Source organism: Strix aluco, chromosome 1 (assembly GCF_031877795.1).
Source record: "Strix aluco isolate bStrAlu1 chromosome 1, bStrAlu1.hap1, whole genome shotgun sequence".
Classification (NCBI taxonomy): Eukaryota; Metazoa; Chordata; class Aves; order Strigiformes; family Strigidae; genus Strix; species Strix aluco.
Genome location: NC_133931.1, coordinates 152,221,752 through 152,240,986, shown reverse-complemented (window position 1 = coordinate 152,240,986; position 19,235 = coordinate 152,221,752). Strand labels below are relative to the sequence as shown.

The 19,235-nt window shown below is 39.4% G+C and overlaps 1 protein-coding gene across 9 annotated transcripts in view; it reads left to right on the top strand.

Moving 5' to 3' along the window:
• LARS2 (leucyl-tRNA synthetase 2, mitochondrial) overlaps positions 1–19,235 on the top strand; it is a 145,655-nt gene that overhangs the window by 114,545 nt on the left and 11,875 nt on the right. For all 9 annotated transcript variants that reach the window (XM_074840562.1, XM_074840588.1, XM_074840571.1 and 6 more), the window contains 5 exons: positions 6,758–6,861; positions 8,043–8,225; positions 13,015–13,184; positions 14,228–14,305; positions 16,436–16,547. In XM_074840562.1, coding sequence (XP_074696663.1) covers positions 6,758–6,861; positions 8,043–8,225; positions 13,015–13,184; positions 14,228–14,305; positions 16,436–16,547 — 647 coding nt within the window. The remainder of the gene's footprint in view (positions 1–6,757; positions 6,862–8,042; positions 8,226–13,014; positions 13,185–14,227; positions 14,306–16,435; positions 16,548–19,235) is intronic.

Here is a 19,235-nt window from a genome sequence, read left to right as displayed (position 1 = left end):
TTGCTGTCAAGGTCTGTGCTTAGTAGGAGAGTTTGAAGGAGAGAGGTACTACCCACTGTAAAGTAGAATGGAGTTAGGGATCACTTCAGTAAACCAGACATGTACAAGTCCAGGGGATGTGGACTTGTAAACTTCTAAGTAAACCAGACACGTGCAAGTTCCAGCCACATGAAAGACAAGGTGACTGGGAGTAGCCACCAAGGGTTTACCAAGAGGAAATTATACCCAACTTAATCTGCCTTCCTTCTATGGTGAGATGATTCTGTTTGTGGATGAGGAGAGAGCTGTGCATATCTTTTGCCATGACTTTAGCGAGGCTCTTAAGTTCTCCCATGGCATCCTTGTAGTCTGACTGGGGAGATACAGGCTGAATGGGTGGACTACAGCACAGGTGGAAAAACTGTCTGGACCACCAGGCTCAAAGGGTCAGTGCTTTAAGTCTGACTGGCAGCTGTTTGCAAGTGGTATTCCTCAGGAGTTGCTGCTGAGACCAACTGTATTTAACATCTTCATCAACAGCCTGGGCAGTGCAACAAAGTGCTTACCCTCAGCAAGTTCACTGATGACTGCGCACTGAGAAGCCATTGATACTCTGGATGGCAGAGCTGCTGTGCAGAGAACTTTGATGAGTTGAAGAAGCAAGTCTGAAGTGCTGACAGGAATCACAAGTACATGGAGCAGATTACCCACAGAAACAGCTGGGGCTGTGCCGACTGTGCAGGGAGGGATTACAACCGAGAAGGACTTTAGGGGTCCTGATGAACAGCAAGTTAGGTGTGAGTCAGCAGTTGGCGTGAGAGTATACTGTGCTGCATTAGCAAAACCATGTCCAGCTTTGATTATCTCTGTTCATCACTCTGGAAGGTACCTCTGGAATATTGTGTCTGGTTTTGAGCCCTGCCCCCCCAGTGTGAGGGACATTGTCAAACTGAAGAGGATCTAGTGGAGGAGCACTGAGATAGTCAGGGGCTGGAGCATATGGCATACAAGGAGAGGCTAAGGGAGTTGGGCATGTTCACCGTGGAGAAGACTTAAGGAGGGAATGTAATTGCTGTCTACTGCTACCTAAAGGATGTTTATAGAAGAGACAGAACCAGGCTCTTCTCAGAGATGTACTGAGAAAGGAAAAGAGTAACAGTCACAGATTGCTGCAAAGTCCAGCTGGTCAGAAGGAAAATAGTTCTGACAGTGAAGGTGATCAGACTGGAGTAGTTTGACCAGAGAGGTGGTGGGATCTCCATCACTGGATATTTTCAAAACTCAGTTGGACGGGGCCCTGAGCAACCTGAAGTTAGGTCTGCTGTGAGAAAGGAGTTGGACCAAATGACTTCCAAAGGTCCCTTCCAACCTACATTATTTTAAGACACGGTGATTCTGCAGCTGTATTAATTTGAAATGTGTTTTGTTTATATTCCACTGTGACAGAGCAGTAGTACCAAAGCTGTGTAGTGTAGACTGGTCTAAATATGCTAAATTGCAGAAGAAAACTCTAACTTAATTAAAAAAAATGCTTCAGCGCTGACTATGTCTAGTGACAATAGCAGAGAAAATAAAAATTTCTTTCTGTAAAAGTAGTTTGCAAGACTGTGGAGAATTCCTTTGACACCATATACAATCTCAAGAACTGTTGCACATGTGAAGATACGTTACAGCATTGCCCCTAGGATCTGTTGTTTCTACTGCTTCTACGTGTGCTCAGACTGCAAGATGACTGTAACAAATTCATCATCATGCACAAAATTGTTTGCTTGCTTTAGCTCTATGCAAGTTAAAGCATTAGGTGCTCTTAAGCCATGAAGTCAAATCAGGATTTTGTTTTGATGTGGAAATTGCAACTCCTTTATAAATATTACTATGCGTTTTAAATGTTTTACATTGCCAGAAGCCACTTTTGCTCAGCCTTCTGTTAGGACTGCTCAAAGGCTGGTCTAAGAGATCTGAAAAGGGTAGTTAGAAACAGCAAGCTTATTGTTAGGAAGCTTAAAGTCATGGTGTTGAAGCCCACAGTGCCGAAGGAAAACATTAAAATCTTAAAAAACACTGCCCCCTTGTGCATTTTTCAATCTTTCCCAAGTAGCTCAGGTCTTGTTCGCTGATGAAATTAGTAAAATTGTGCTATATCTCAGTTAATGAGAGCTGCCACCATTTAAATTGTTATCTAGTATCCTGACAAATTTTTATGATTCCCCTATTAATCTGTAGTAACTTTTCATTTTGATAGGTTTTCTTCATGGAAATTTTCATTGTTTGGCTCCTATCCTCTGACTTTCAAATCCACTGAAATATTTCCTGATAGTCTTTAATTCTATATTAATGGCTATTAATATCATAATGAAATTGAAAACAAAAGTTTACAATTCTGTAGTTTAGATTTTCAGAGCAATGTCTTCAAATATGATGTACATTATTGTTATAGAAATATTATAGACATCATACATAAAATAGGCATTTAAAGATATCACACGTGTTTCCATAGAAAATGCAATGTTTGTAGGCATCTAAAATTGTAAAGGTGTCAATATAATTTAAATATCTCCTGAAGATGGGCATTGGTTTTTTAATGCATTGAACTGGAGATGGCAGGAAATGTTACTCATTTCCTCAGTAATGACAACGCAGAATAAATGGCACCCTCTGGGTATTGGTACATGTGATAACAGATTAAGCCCAAATTGATGTAATTTTGTGTTAGCAATCTGGTCTATAAAGTGCATCGGTCTAGAATTAATTCACAAGCCAGTCAGCTCTCCCAGCTGTGACCACTGCTGGGAGAGGAGCCAGGTAGGCAGCTGGGACCAGCAACCTCCTCATCTGTTTCAGCTTAATCCACCATGGCAAGTGTGTGCTGACACACTCAGTTACACCTGCTCAACTGTATTACTCCAAGTACAAGTTACATAGAATTCGGCTCTTCCCTAGACTTTAGTAATCGGTTCCGTCTGATGCATAATTGGAAATGGGATCTAGCACATTGTCCCTGAAGGGTTATAAAGCAATAAACAAGTTTATTGTTGCCATTAAATCAGCAGATTTGACCATGATAGAGAGCAAATCTATTGAGTAAGAAGGCACTGTTTTCACATAGCTGCAGTACAGAATAAAAAAAGATATGTGTGTGACAGAAATAGCTTATTCTGTGAAGGAAGGATGTTAGAGCTTCTCTGCATTCATTAGGAACTTTATCACTAGTGTTGATTTTAAGTAAAGGTGCTCAGCTATTGACTGTGTAAAATCTCAAACATTCAATATTGTTTGATAGTTTTCTGCCTAAAATGATCAGCTCCCACATCCTCCAATCACTTCTATTCTGGCCTTCCGCAGGGTTGCCGGATTGTTGCAGCTAGATCTAACAGCAGGTTTCACAAGCACCTGAACTCAGCTGACAGTGACTGGCCAAGGTCTTGTCTTCACTCTAGGGCACAGCATGGGGCTCCCTCAGCCTTTCTAAAGGTGCAGGATGCAAATACATGCAGTGAGCTCCTTTGCTAGGACTATCCCTTCTTCCGAGTCTGCTGTTTATCGCTGTTGCAGGCTCCACACAGTCCTTCCAGCCAGGTCATTTGTAATGGGATTGAAAGTCCTGCTATTCACCTTGCACTGGAGCAGAGCGAGGAGCATGAGGCCATGGCACTGAGCAGGAGTTTCTGATCTGTCATTAACACTTGCCCATCCATCCATTGTGTGCTCCTATACAGAGAGATTGGTCTGTCATAGAGATGAACCTGTATGTGAACATTACTGAAAGGAAAAAGATGGATTACACACTTCATGGCACAGCTGACCCTTTTCAGAGGTGTCAGGCAGACTTCCCAGGTGAGATCTGACCTACAACATGATTAAAAACTGCACACAACTAAGGCCCCAGTGCCCATACTCCATCCAGCATGAGCACAAACTTACTTCATGGACTGGTGAGGGCATATCCCATTCCAGCATCCTTACAATCTGAAATGTGATTGAGCATTCAAAGAAACTCAAGCTACTTCTTCATTTACTGTGCTGGAAATGTCCATCTGTCTGCACATAGCTTAATTTCAGCTGTTCACAGTGGTATGGCTCAGGAGGTATTTATGACACCAGGCCATGCCTGGGTGCTGCAGTATTTAGGTCGGAATTGCATCACACCTGATGTGCTGTGGCGTCTTGTCAGTTCCCTTCTGCAGCCAAGAAACACATCGCTTTCTCTGAAGGGGAAGGTTTTAGGTGTGTGATTTTATTACTGTAAATTAAAGTGTAATTCTGCATGTGACCGTGAGATGGAGCCACCACAGCACTGGCAAAATCACTACACTTCAGGAGAAATTCAGTACAGGGCTCAAGTTGTTTCTGAGCCCTGTGTTTATTAGATGGGCTCTGGATTTCTCATTTTGGGCATGTCTCCATTCTCCTGCGGTCTCCCACTAGGAACACATGGGAGTTTTTTTCCCCATACTTGGTAATGTATTTTGTATTGCATTTTTGTAGCCTCTGTCAGCATAAACAAAAATAGGAAATGCTCATTCCTTCACTGAGCTTTAATAACTTGGCATATGATCTGAACTAACTCTTTGTCATTAAAAATATGTGTTCCTTGAAAAATCATTTCCAGTGGAGAGCCCTATCTAATTTGGATGTTCTGGCTACCTCATTAGCTTTATTTTAGATAGCAGCAAGTGTAGCTATTTTAATACCTGTTTGAGATCTTAGACTGAAGTACTGAATGATAGGGGGAAAAATTATTTTTATTTTTCCTTAGTGTAATGTCTTTAGTTTGTAGAAGAAACTTACCCTGAACAGTTATCTCCTGAAGCATTCTCCCACCATTTGTTGATGATAGGATTACAAGGTTTTTGTTCCTGATTTTCATCTTCTAATTCACTTGGATAATTTGAGATAATTATTTGAGATTTTAGATAGCTATTGCCTCCTATTTTTAAAATACTTTTTCTTGTTTGTACTGTCTAAATTTGACTTCACTTTTCATCTTAAGTTGCTTTATTTCTGAACAACAGGATTTTTGAGGCAGCTTGTGAAATACTGTCTAGAAAATATTTAGAGATGCTTGAATTTCTACTCTTACTTAACATTGTTGATAAAACCAGGTGGCATGACAGAGACTTGTACTGATTGGTGACTGAACAGTACACCACTATGTGCCAGTACTTGCACAATATTTACAAGTATACAAAATATGCAAGGAAGGAAACTCATGTTCGAACATGAATATGTTGAAGATAAAGTATGAAGCCTGTCACTTTCTCTCTCCCACTTTAAGGCTTTTCTTTCAAATATCTCCTTAATTCAGAGTCATCAAAAGGGTTTAGAGACTAGTACTTGGAAGATACCTGCTTTAATACAGTTAAAACATGCATAATTGTTATATAATTTAATAATACTGTATTATTAAATAAATTACTGTGTTTTAAATCATGGATAAATTGTCATATAATTTATATTTCCTAATAATGTAAAATACTAAATTCCTTAAAAGTGAGTAGTCTTTTGGATTATGATTTTTTTGTACACGTGAAGTAAAATGTGGAAGTCTGCTTTTACTATGTCTTCTTTAGATGGATTTATTCTAGCTTTTAAAAAAATATGTAAATAGGAGTAATGCATCCTTTTTAGGTTAAGTTATATTGGTAGCTATGTGGGGCTTTTTTAGGTGAAAGTGTGAAGGATTCAGATTGCTTAATGTTGAGCACAGGCAAGCATTAGGAGGTGGTAACCAGAGCTGATTAGCACATCCTCCAAAATGATGGTCACCAATGTCTTTGTGTTAGAGGATCCAAGGAGAAGGCTGCCCAGACTGTGTATGCTTTCTGGGTCTCGCTCCATATCTCCTCCCTGGCCCACTGGAGCTGCTGTTAGAACTGCCTTACTTTCCAGGCCTATTGAGTGGGCACCAAAACCTCTAGAGATTAATTTTGTTGTCTTTTTTTCAGTGAAAACAGTGACAGACATCTGACTCAATGAATTAGAAATGCAAAATCATTAAAGGAGGTGACTGCAATAATGTATCTGTCAACTAGAGCAGTGTTTACTTAGAGTTTATTTTTTGCTGAGTGCACTACTGCCTTTAGCTTTGGTGCTTTTAAGACTCTTTTTAGCTTTATCATGCACACATTTGATGAGAGTTTACTCTTCCTGATGTAAAGTTTTAATGTTCAAGATGCTAAAAAATTGATTCACTTGACATACGAACTTTCCAGTATTGCTACTTTGCTAGTGTACTTTTTTCTTACAGCTAGGTCTTCATGGCTACTTCTACAAAGGGACAAGGCATGTAGGTGCTTATGTTAGAGAAGCTATCTTCTCTGTTTATAGAAAGAAATGTGCAGCAAGATTTTGATTGGTTCAAAATACTGTGCTCCTCTGAGAGAAGCTGTAACTAAATATTTGTAAGATACTGAGGCCAGGTACTTGAGTGCTTTTACACATGGGGATTTATCTTGAAGTTAGTGAAATTGTGCTGTTGGCCAAGAAACTTGTGTGCATTATCCATATGCTAATTTGGAAAGTGATGGTAGAATAACTTAGTACTAAATTGGGATGCAAGAATGTGTGCAGAATACAAATAAATACTTGCCAGCCAGCCACTATGAATAAATGCACAAAGTACTCTTTCTAAGGTGACAACCATTTATGTATAGTCAACTTGAAATTCTTGTTTCATTAAATAATTGTGCCTGATTGGCTCAACACCTGAGGCTTATCATTAAGTGTGCTTTTGACAGCTCTTTTCAACAGACAAGTTTCTTTTTCCTTCCATCCTTAGGGAGCCTTTCCATAAGCTCTTGGTTCAAGGTCTTATCAAGAATCAGACATTCAGACTAACAACAACAGGCCAGTGTTTGAAGAGAGAGGAGGTTGATCTCACTGGTAAGAGAGACTGCATGGGAAAATCAGCATAGGTACATCCAGAAAGTTAGGGACTGCTTTGGTGTACAAGTCTCAGTGCTGGGAAAATTTGGAAGAGAAAATGAATCCTTGTAATATTTGAACTGGAAAGCAACTTCTGTGATTTTTGGATCCATATGCACTGCTGAGTGCACGGAGACCCTACTAATCCAGCAGTTTCTAATTGCATCCAAACACATAAACAGTGCTATAGTATTATTTTAGCTCCAGGATAGTCCAAAAGAGCAGAAGTCAGTTTTGATAAGACAGTGCTCAGCAGCTTGCTGAATGGAGCTAGTAGTCCCAGCAAACAGGTGACCTACAAAAACATTGTGGCAAAGCTAACACAGATGTTGATGTATTCAGTAGATATTAGGAAGGTAGAACAGGTGTAGGAAAAAGTGCTCTTTCTCAAGTCCTTTCCAGTGCTTTCACTGCATAAGCTGGAGCAGCAAGTCCTTGGGGACCTGTAGCAGCAAGAGTGGTTTGGTCATATTTGCCTCCCGTAATCACTCCTCTCGCACAACCTTGTTTTCACTGTTCTTCTCCTGCATACAAACCTGATAAATCAGATAAAAACCAAATAAACAAAACTTACGTTTACCACTGTCTGCTATCCTATTTTCTTTCAGAAAAGCTAGGGCTTTTCTGTAGCAGGTGGTTTTGCTTGGTCGCACCTTTATCAGTGTAAATGCCCCTTTCCATCTCACAGAAGGCACGTTCTTGTCAGGATAACTTACTGCAATTGAAACTTATAAATCTGGTGTTTGTAAAACCTAAGCGCAGGTCAGAATTGTACCAAATCAGTACACCTGTCTAGAAGGTTTTAGATGTCATGGTTATAACAATGCTTAAATCTCAGGGGCTATCAAGGTAGCACATAGGGTGAGTGCCAGATACAGCTTCCAGATGGTAGAAGGAGACTTTCTGTCAGGATGTAATGTGGAAGCATTTGGATACTAATTGTGTTAAAACATTAGAGTAGAAAAAACCTGGGAGGGAAGAGGGTGTTTACAATGGGTGTTTTTCCTCTTTAAGCTGTTTGGAAACCAAAACCCCCAACTAAAAATAGTTGTTTCTTCTTAGGCTTAGGGAACAACATTAATTGCTGTTAAAAATAAGCAAAATTTGGTTTAATACTTTCCATATGTCTTAATATTTAGGAACTGAACCAGTTCACCTAAACACTGGTGAGAAGCTCCAAGTTACTTGGGAAAAAATGAGCAAATCTAAGCACAATGGAATAGACCCTGAAAAATTAGTGAAAGAGTATGGCATTGACACCCTGCGTCTTTACATTCTGTTTGCTGCTCCTCCAGAACAAGATATTTTGTGGGATGCTAAAAGTAAGTTGGATTGTTTCTGTTGTTTTGGTTTGGTTTGTTTTTTTCCAGTGTGTTATATTTTAAACACAAAATTAATACAATTCTTCATGCCCAATTTTTGGAACAACTGAATCAAAAAGGTATAATGAGCAGGTTTTATTGTTCGTTTCTTTTAAAACAGAGAGGGTCACAAAGCTGTCACTGAGAGGCAGGCTTGCAAGATTATTGCAAGCAGCTTACCTCTTATGAGCTAAAAGGATGTATGAAAAGTATTTCTTAAGTGGTATTTTCTTCTGCAAACCTTATTTTTTTATTAGCTACGATTGACTGAAAATGATTATTTTATGATTTTTTTCTTTGTAATAAGCTGCTTTTTAAATCATATCAGATTACAGATAAAACTGCAATATTTTATTATTTCCATTTATTTACACTCGTATGCAATGGCTTTTGTAGGCTGGGCTATGAAATACTTCTTAGAAGGATCTCACTAGAAGATAATCAGAGTTCCCAGTAACTAATATTTGTACACACATGACATTTTTATAAGCTTATTTCTTGAATAAGTTCAGATTTACCCTCCTATGCACTTATTTACTGCCATCATGCAGTTTGTCATACTGACAGATCTTAATTTTTTTTTATCTACTGTGGTTCACACATTTTAATGTAGTCTTATGCATACAGTTAAATCTAGCCCTCTTGTTGCATAAGGCTTTAATAAAACACTCCATGCCTGGTTTAAAAGGTGTACTACCTCATTCTTTCTCTTGTTAGCTTCTTGCTACTTAGTTCAGCCTGCACTAAGCATTATTTCAGTTGGTATTTGTCACCCTTTATATTCATATGTATTCATTTATATATTATTGCCCTATTGTATGTACTGGAGGAGTGGGCTTTATGACTTTTCTCAGTTGGCTTTCTGTCACCATCTAATCACAACTGTACAGAGCTAGGCATATGAAAAGGTCTCTTAAAAAAACCAACCTGGAATCAAGCTTTAACTCCTGCATCACTAACAGTACACAGGTACATAATTTCCTCTGAAGCAGCTAATTCAGTGACACACAATCGTTTTGCCGTATTTGTCCATCTTGAAAATGGAATAATTAGTGTGAGAACTGGGTACAAAATCATAGTTGCAAAGTATACTAGAGCTTGGTGGTTGAACATTTTTTAAGAAAGCTAAGTATGTGCAAGTATAATGGTAGCAAAAATGCATTCAGTTATTCAAACCAACCTGTTTACCACTTGAGAAATACAAAGAAAGATTTTGAAGTCATGTCGTGTCAAAAGAGTATTGGAAGATAGGAACAAAAGGAGATGGTAGCAGCCATAAGATACTTCCAGGGGAGAAAAATGGAAAGTAGGTGAAAAGCATCTCTTAAATCTTTAAGCTTTGCTCTGAATTTCTTAATGATAACAAAATAACGAATGTTTAAATTGAAGAAATCAAGCAAGTTCTGGTGGGTTTGACCTTGGCTGCATGCCAGGTGCCCATGAAGCCGCTCTATCACCCCCCCCTCCTCAGCTGGGCAGGGGGAGAAAAATATGATGAAAGGCTCATGGATTGAGATAAGGAAAGGGAGATCACTCACCAGTTACCATCCCAGGCAAAACAGACTCAACTCAGGGAAATTAATTTAATTTATTACCGATCAAATCAGAGTAGGGTAATGAGAAATAAAACCAAATCTTAAAACACCTTCCCCCCACCCCTCCCTTCTTCCTGGGCTCAACTTCACTCCCGATTTCTCTACCTCCTCCCCCTGGGTGGCACAGGGGAACAGGGAATGGGGTTTGTGGTCAGTTCATCACACGTTGTCTCTGCCGCTTCTTCCTCCTCACACTCTTCCCTTGCTCCAGCGTGGGGTCCCTCCCACAGGAGACAGTCCTCCACGAACTCCCCCAACGTGAGTCCTTCCCACAAGCTGCAGTTCTTCACCAACTGCTCCATCTTTGTTCCCTCCCACAGAGTGCAGTCGTTCAGGAGCAGACTGCTCCAGCATGGGTCCCCCATGGGGTCACAAGTCCTGCCAGCAAACCTGCTCCAGTGTGGGCTCCTCTCTCCATGGGGCCACAGGTCCTGCCAGGAGCCTGCTCTGGCACAGGCTCTCCACAGGGTCACAGCCTCCTTTGGGTGCATCCCCCTGCTCCAGCGTGAGGTCCTCCACAGGCTGCAGGTGGAGATCTGCTCCCCCATTAACCTCCATGGGTGCAGGGCACAGCCTGCCTCACCATGGTCTGCACCACGGGCTGCAGGGGAATCTCTGCTCCAGCAGAGATAGAGCACCTCCTCCATCTTCTTCACTGACCTTGGTGTCTGCAGAATTGATTTTCTCACATATTCTCATTCCTCTCTCCAGCTGCAGGTTCCCACAGAGTTTTTTTTCCCCTTCATAAATATGTTGTCTGGAGGTGCTACCACCATCGCTGGTGGGTTCAGCCTTGGACAACAGTGGGTCCATCTTGGAGTCAGCTGACATTGGCTCTATTGGACACAGGGGAAGCTTCTAGCAGCTTCTCACAGAAGCCACCCCTGTGCCTCCCCACTACCAAAACCTTGCCATGCAAACCCAATATAGAAAATTGTCTTATTCAGAGATGTGAGAGACAACTTGTAAAAACAGGCCTGCGAGAAACACGGACTGAGAAAAACAGCCTGAGAAAGACATAAAAGTTAGCAGGGGGAGTGGAGGCCCTCCAAGCTAAGGAATGCCTCAAACACTCGCAAGACGAAACTACAGTCATGGGGTGGATAGTGTGGAGGTCGAAGCTGATAAGACTGCCCAAATAACACAAGATGCATCTGGAGGGGAGACAGGACGGTTCTGCTCTGGTACACCTGGCCAGATTTCAAGGGCCATCTGTCCAGTGAATGACCTTTGCTTCATTATCTACGAAATGCATATTAAAGTTAATATATGATATCCCTGAATATGCTAATGAAAACTAACAAGATCATGCTAATTACATCATCCCACGAAATACCTTACCCCTCCCCATACATGGGATATGTAGGTATGTAGGTCAACCTAGGGGACGGACCCAAGGAAAGCGTGTCTAAATCAAGGGGGAGGAAAGAGGAGGGGGGGCCCAGAGAGTGGAGTGAAGTGAAGAAGATGGATGCCTCCTGGAACCCTCACTGGTAGGATCAATGCAGGAACCCAGACCAGTGATCTCTATTCCTCTGTTTCCTTCATCTCACTCCTTTCCTTTTTCCCCTTTTCCTTCACTACCATTAAGAAATGCAAGGCATACTGTATTGCTTGCCACAACTCGTTATATACTTAGCCAATTATCATGTGACCAATTAGTACATTGTGGGAAGTCAGTAAATGTTTGGACTTTGACACTTGTCTCTCCATTGTCTGCTCCGTTGGGGATTTACAAATCTGAGTCACTTGTCTCCCTCATCTGAGCGGGACGTGACAAGAGAATATTAAATACAGATTTTCAGTTGCCATGATCCTTCTCTTCCGTGGATGTGTTTTGATAGCCTTTTGAGGATTGCCCTGCAGACTCGATTCATTGTCTTTTCAGTGGTGGGCATGAAGTCAGGGCCTCATGTCATTCTCTACCCCTCTCCCCTGGTGTGGACAAGCAGTCTTCCAGACTATGTGGGACCAGATGTGGTCAAACTTCCCCACCAGCTTATTACACCGTTACTACAGTTCAGATAAAGAGAAGCATACCGTGTCTAGATGATCTACATGCTTCTGGCATGAACAGGAGATGGAAGGTTTGGAGAGAGCATCGTACTCCCAGTCCCACCAATGAGAGTTCATGAGAATCATGCAGACATAGTCAATCAGGTTCTATTTTACTGTTCCCAGATGTGCAGGAAGTCTTTCATCTAGTGTAATCAGACAGATAATCTACCTGTATTACAGTCACTCACATGTCTTCTAATTCTCCCAGCTTAGCAGTAGCCCTGGCAGTCTTTTCAAGTGCAGTTGCCAGAGCAGAGTTGGAAGCTCTTGCCAGCTGGGACATCTTAGGATGTGTTGATACTGTGCAGTGCAACGTGATGTAGTGCTGTGCAGTCTAGCAGAAACATGACGTGTCTGGAAGAGAGAGCTAAAGCCATATCAGTGCCACACCTCAAGCCATACCTTCAGTGGTGGCCCTGCACCATACCACATGGAGGACCTGGCTGTGAGCAGCAGTAGCTTGGGGTCTCTCTGTAGCACAGTCCCTAGGTCACAGAAACACATTCTTAGAGCAGCGATGGAGGGGGACTGACACCTGCAGGGTCAGGGTGAACAGCTTTATAATCTCCCCATCCCAAACTAAGCTGTGTCAAAAGGTGGTACCAAAGATTAGAGCCTATACTCATTAGCACAGTAGCATTTCTGTAGCAACAAAAGTATATGTAATTTCTAAAATCAAATTTTAGAAGGAACCTCTCAATTTAAAAAATATGTGTGTGCATACATGTGTGTATATATATGTATGTTTGTATTCTTCCATGAGTTTGAAAAATGAGAGCATGTTTTGTTGAGTCATTAAAACATGAGATGAGCAACACTGACATGGGTTATTTTACAGATTTAGCAAATATTCTTGCTGTATATATTTATTTTTAAAGTCATTGCAGAAAGATACTTTTATCTTATTGATTTCTTTCCATTAAAGCAACCTAGCATTATTTGTAAAGACATTTTTAATTGCATTGACATTTTTAATTTAAAATACAGGGGTTTTGTAAAAAATGTTTAGCATTCCGTTTCCTTTCTGCTTTTCTTCAAAGTTTTGGATTCATTCATTGTAACTGAAATTTATTTCTGCAATCTTTCATTAATCTCAGCTGATGCTATGCCAGGCGTTCAGAGATGGCAGACGCGCCTCTGGATGCTTGTAACCAAACTTATTGAAGCAAGGACTTCAGGAACCATGCCTAATCCTGAACTTCTGAATAAGAAAGAGAAGGCTGAAGCCAGAAAGATCTGGGAGCAGAAGAATCTGGTGATTTCTGAGGTTAAAAGAAACACTTACATAGGTTGTAAATGACTAAATAAGTTGCTGCTTATGCTAAAACTGTATGCTTGACTTACAGAGCCAAAAGCTTTTTCTCCAGATGAGAGGTTAATAATTTTTAAGTTAATTATTCTCTATATAAGTAGTTTCATTTACCTTCAAATTCTGTGGGACAGAACTTTTTTGCAAAGTAGTAAGATTTAGATTGGCAAAATTTTTGTCCTGTGTGCCTCCTTGAAAGGATGAAACGTTATGGCATTAAGAAGTTATCGATCTGGGTTTCAAGTAACTCCATTTCCAGTAGCAAAGCTATAGGTGAGTTATGCAGGTTATCCCTAACAGAGCTTTTTGATCTGTTTGCTTCACACCTCATTATCATGCCTGATGTTTCATATAGAATGAAAAAAAGTTCTTGGTGAAAATATATTGGCATATCCTAAAAAAAAAAAATTACTAAAATTATTGTTTGTCTCTTTTTATGTGCTGTCTCATGCTGATGATTAGTGTCAATTCAGTTATGCAGGACTTAGAAGGAGACATAAATAAATGCAAAATTAACTTAAAATATTTTTCTACAGATAAAAACTTCTCCTGATTGCAAGTCTGTGGTGAGGGACCTTCCAGGTCTTTTAACAGACTTTAGAATTATAATCTTGCAATCTATGGACAAGCTTTCACCAACATAACTGGATTTACAAATATGAAGGCCTCTTGTAGGGGCAAAGGGAATATATTTTATTAAAGGAAATAGAGAGTGATTACTAATACACAGTTCTCATTGGCATTGCTTGAAGCTTTTAAAATCCTGAAACAGAGGGAAAGCTAGTCAACTGAATTTTTATATGATTATTATATACACATGCACACATGTGATTGCATATACGATGTGTTTGCATGCCAGAGTGATTTTCATGTAAGAGGTAAGATGGGCGTATTTCACAAATTTCAATTGATTATCAATAATTCTTTTTCATTTAAAACCCCAGTATTCCATGTTTGAGAATTTTAAGTAATTAGTGATAAACCTTTTCTTCTAATACAAGGTAACAGAGTACTTCACAAAGGATCATTTGTTCAATGCAGCTATTTCCCGATTGATGAGCCTCACTAATATACTCCATGTAAGTAATGATACCAATGAAGGTATTTTTCTCTCAGACCCTGTTCCTGTAAGTCTTTATACAAAGCAGGAGCTGCCTGAACTATAGGTGCAGCTTTCCATAAGTCATCTACTGACATAAACATTGCCACTAAGTCGAGAGCCTCATTGAATTATTCAGTTCAAAAGCAGCACATTCTAGTATCACCATAACACTGAAACACATATTTTTGCAGGAAGAGCTTGATGGTATTAGAGTCACTAGATTCTGATGTTTACATCCTCATCCTGTAATTTCAAAAGAATACATTTCGTTTAGCTCTGTTCTTTGTTCTCTTTTGTTTTTAACCAAGTTGCATAGATAGCTGGGTATAGTAGTATATTATAGAATTACCAAATATTCTGATTTAAAGGAAAAGGTTATTTTTTGCAAAGAAAATTGCACATAATCTTACATTCCTCAGAGACAGCTTTCACCACTGAACTGTCTGCTAGAGTTTGCAAATTCCCTTTTTTAAAACAAATGTGAAAATAACTTAGGTCTTTAGCATTTTTTATTTAGATTATGTTGTTTATCAGCCAGTGGCAATAGATCAAATATAATAAACTATTACCGTTATTTTTGTTGCTACTCTTAGATCTGGTTGAGCAATCCTTCAGGCATATAATGGTAACCTGATCTAGACCAGAAATCAAATCAAAATTTGGATTTTGCAACTTCTTTATTGAAATACCACTTACGCCTTATGGATTCCAAGGAGATTATTGACAAAGTTAAGGAACTTAACAAAAAATTAAGTGGGATGTGCACAAGTGCTGTACTGAGATAACAAGTCTGGGATTCTGTGTGGTGTTGGGAAGGTGACACACGGTTCTTTATCTCCAGCTCAGTGGTTCATATGCATTTTGGGCTGGTGGATGGTGATGAGCGAATGTTAAAAAAAATATAAATAAAAAAAATATAAATAAAAATTGGTGTCCTACAGACAGACAGATGTTTTGAACGCTGACATATTTCTTGACCAAAGAAGTCAGTGCAGTATCTTTCAAGAACAAGTTTCCGTATAGCATGCTGACACTTCCTCTTTCGCTCCCATTTGAAAGAGGAAGTGGGGAGGTGGGTGAAGGTTAAATATAGAAAGCAAGTAGTAGTTACTGAAATTTAGTCAAATCTAATTTGCACTGATCTCATTAGTATCAATGATAAGAAGATGCCATCTGACAATATTTGTGGTCTGTGTCAAATCACCGGTTTTGGACAATTTGCTAGTAGATGGGAAGGGGTGTTCATCACAGCCACCAGATAATTCTTATAAGCTGATGTGCATTGACATTTTTCTGTGCTGTTTCTTTAGAGGAGCGAATTACAAAATAAACACAGAATCTGAATTTATCATGGGGTATAATCTCTCAAACAGGCAAAGAAAGAAAAAGTTCATCCGGTTACTTTTAGTGCTCTATCTTTTCTACTAAGATACAACAAATAGAGGAATGAGGGTTCCAATTTTGTCAGTCTAGCACCTTTTGCAAGAAATGGAAAATCTTCTGTACTAGAGAAGCTGAACACTTTACTAAAGCAATCTGAACATCAAACTGTAAAAGCCTGTGCTGCGATTTTCATTCCTGAAGTTTCCTTTAGCTCTAAAACCTCTCACTAAATTCAGCTTTACATAAGCCACTCTAGGATCCTGTACAACTGAACCTTATCTCAACAAAAACTATGCTGCATTCAGCACAGTTTGACTCTCTTATACAAGCACCTCTTCTCAGATAGCTCTAGTTTTACATAAGATTGCACTTCTAGAAGTGGCAGCACTCAAAATGTTTTTGAGGACCACCGTTGCCCAGATGGGTCTGTGCTCAGACTCCTGTACTAGAGCAGATCCCCAAGGGTCTGCATCAGCCTCTTCAGGATTAGCTTCCAAATGTTAGAGAAGAGCACTTCCAAATGTTAGAGAAGAGACCAAGAGTTGCAATTTTAATTCTCCAGAACTTTTCATAAATTTCCAGTTTATTGTGAAATGACGCTGTCCTAAGCATAGACATTGATTTTAGGTTTTAATACTGCATTTTCTTCTTAATTTAAACTACTTTCCCCCCTACCTCAGGATTTTAACAATTTACTTTCTTTTCTTTCTGTCTTTTCATTTAGCAAGCTTCTCGGCCTCTTATTCTCCACAGCACAGAATTTGAAGATGCTTTGGCTTCACTCTGCGTTATGGTTGCACCTATGGCTCCGCACATTGCATCAGAGATGTGGAAAGGTATTTATAGAAATAAACTTTTTATTGATGTTCCAGGAAAAAAGGCAAAAAGTTTGCAAAAATGTCTTTAACATAGTACATGTATCACTTATCCCTGAATTCTGCATCTATCTTGCCACCTTCTGTCATAATTCCTAAACAAGCTTGAAACTTGTGGTGTTCCCAGATCTCTCTTTCTGCTTTTAGCTTCTTTCCCCTTGCATACAAAGGTGGATTTTTTGAGACTAGGCAAAGAGAGGAAGAAGGAAGAAAAATTCAAGACAGGACTTGCGTAAGAAATTCATATGTCAGCTGCTAGCTGCTCCTGCCTATGGGCAAAGTATTAAGAGTTGAACATGAGGATAGAAACAGCCCTTTTCAAACAACTGTTTCAGAGTCTTTGGACTACAGATATTTTCTTTTGGGAATTCAGGCAAAGAGAACCATGTCAGAGGTCTGTATACTAAAAGGACTGAAGGAGTGTTCAATAAAAATCCTATTCTCGTAGAATTCTCCAGAGACTGAGGGACCTTATGCTGCAAATTAACCTTTTGTGGAGAGTGGGAATGGTAGACAGGAAATCTTTTTTAAGATCTATCACAGTTGTAAACCTTGAGGTCTGAATCCCAAGTGGGCCAAGTTGCATGGTGCTGCTACAGTTAAAGCCTGTGAAATAAGGCATGTGCATGCCAGAGTTCAGCAGTTGCTTTTAAGGTTTATTGGGAGAAATCCCAAGACATATGTGGGAAGATAGGAATATTCTGCATTAAGACTGGCCACAAATTGCTATGTGGTTTTGGACTTAATGTTAGCTTTTGGATGCTGTTTTAACAGTTTTATTTTCAACAGTCATCCTAAAACTTTGTGCATTCAAGTGTTTACAGAGCAGAGCTACAAAATTGCTTCTATTTTAGAGTTGTGCATGGCCCTGTAATAGTGTTAACTGCCAAAGAAAGGCTGCTCTTGTTCAAAGCAGTAACATAGGGGCAGAGACTCTGGAAACAGCAAGATATTAGGGAGAGTGGGTTTTTTTCTGTGTTTTCATTTCCAATGTTTATAAGATGTCTTACTACAAGCTTAATTGTTGAGACTAAAGAGTGGCATCAGATATGATCCATCTGCAGAAAGCTACTTCTGGTCAATATTCTCTTACAATATGAAGTACCATCTAATTAAAATTAAATGGAAGTTATTGCCACGACTTTGTTTTCCTCATTGATTGAGCTGGAGGCAAAAAAGGTTCAAGCTAATTACTTAAAAACAGTGCCTTGTGAACTTGAAATTTGAATACATGTTAGGGAATACAGAATTATCAAATAAGTTTGATAAAATGACAACACTAGGATGTCTTAACTAACGTAACTTGTCAAACGTAAAGCTTAATCCTGTAACATTTTGAATGTTAGAGAAAGCCTGTCAAGGTCAGGCTGGAGGGGCCTTTGGGCAACCTAGTCTAGTGGAAGATGACCCTGCCTATGGGTTGGAACTATATTATCCTTAAGGTCCCTTCCAACCCAAACTATTCTATGATTCTATATTCTAAGTCTTTTCTTACTACTAAAATCACTGGAGAATGATAAACATTTCCTGGATCTCTCTCTGATGTAAGAATGAAAAGGAAACATATAAAAATTGGGAGGGTATTGTCCTCAGCTTCTATCTGCATTTAAAGATAAAATTTTGCTTGTATGGTCCAAAGACTGTGTGTTGTAATTCAGTGCAACTAGCGTACAAAAACACTGTGTGGTGGTTATTGCCTGAAAAATTTTATGACTGAACATGAAAATCACAATCTCTTTTAGCGTGGTCATCATTAGATTGCATCAAAGTTATTAAACAATTTTATCGGGAGAACGTAGGTACATCTAACTACCACGTTGTGGTAAGAAGACTATGTTGTTTTGAAATAGTCAAAGTCTAGCAATTCTGTCCTGGGATTGTGATTTCTGGTGAAAAATGTCCAACTGTAGTCTAGAGAAAGATTCCCCAAATTCATGTTCTGAATTGCACTCTGGTTCCACCAAGTCTTGTTGATCTTCTGATGTAACCAGTTTCTTAACTTTATTATGTATAGGTGATGATGCTTTCTTATTTTAAACAATTTCAGTATAAAAATTAAGCTTTCTAAATCTCTGTTTAGTTTTCTTTCTACTTTAGTTCTCTATACACACTCAGAGTAAGTCCCTCTTTTTGTACCTTGGCTTTGCATCTGAATGTAGGGGTAGTGCTGCTTCCTCTCTCATAAACTAGTCAGGAAAAGGACTTTGTATATTATTAGCTCTATAAATAGCACCTATAGCAGTGGAGCCCCACACTCTGATGAAAGCCTCTGTCTGCTATTGCAATGCCAATAATAAACAACACATAAGCGACATACTTAAAATTAAATACTGACATTTCATGCTAAAATAACTTGTACACAGCCTTTACATTTTGCTTGGTTTAGTGATTAAAACAAGGAGCGTTTTTCTTTCTACAGGGAAAAAGAAACTGGGAAGCCCTGTAGTTAATACCAAACAGAATTTTGCAGTTGAGTAGGAATGTTGGTAGGAACGGTGGCTTGCCTGTACCACATCACACTTCCTTGTGTATTGAAGCTTTTTTTGAAGAAAAGGGATTTTGCTTTCTTATTAGTGTTTCTCATTAGAGAGTGTTTACTACATAATGAGATATGCTTAATATTAATTTTACTGTGGCCTTAGAAGAGCA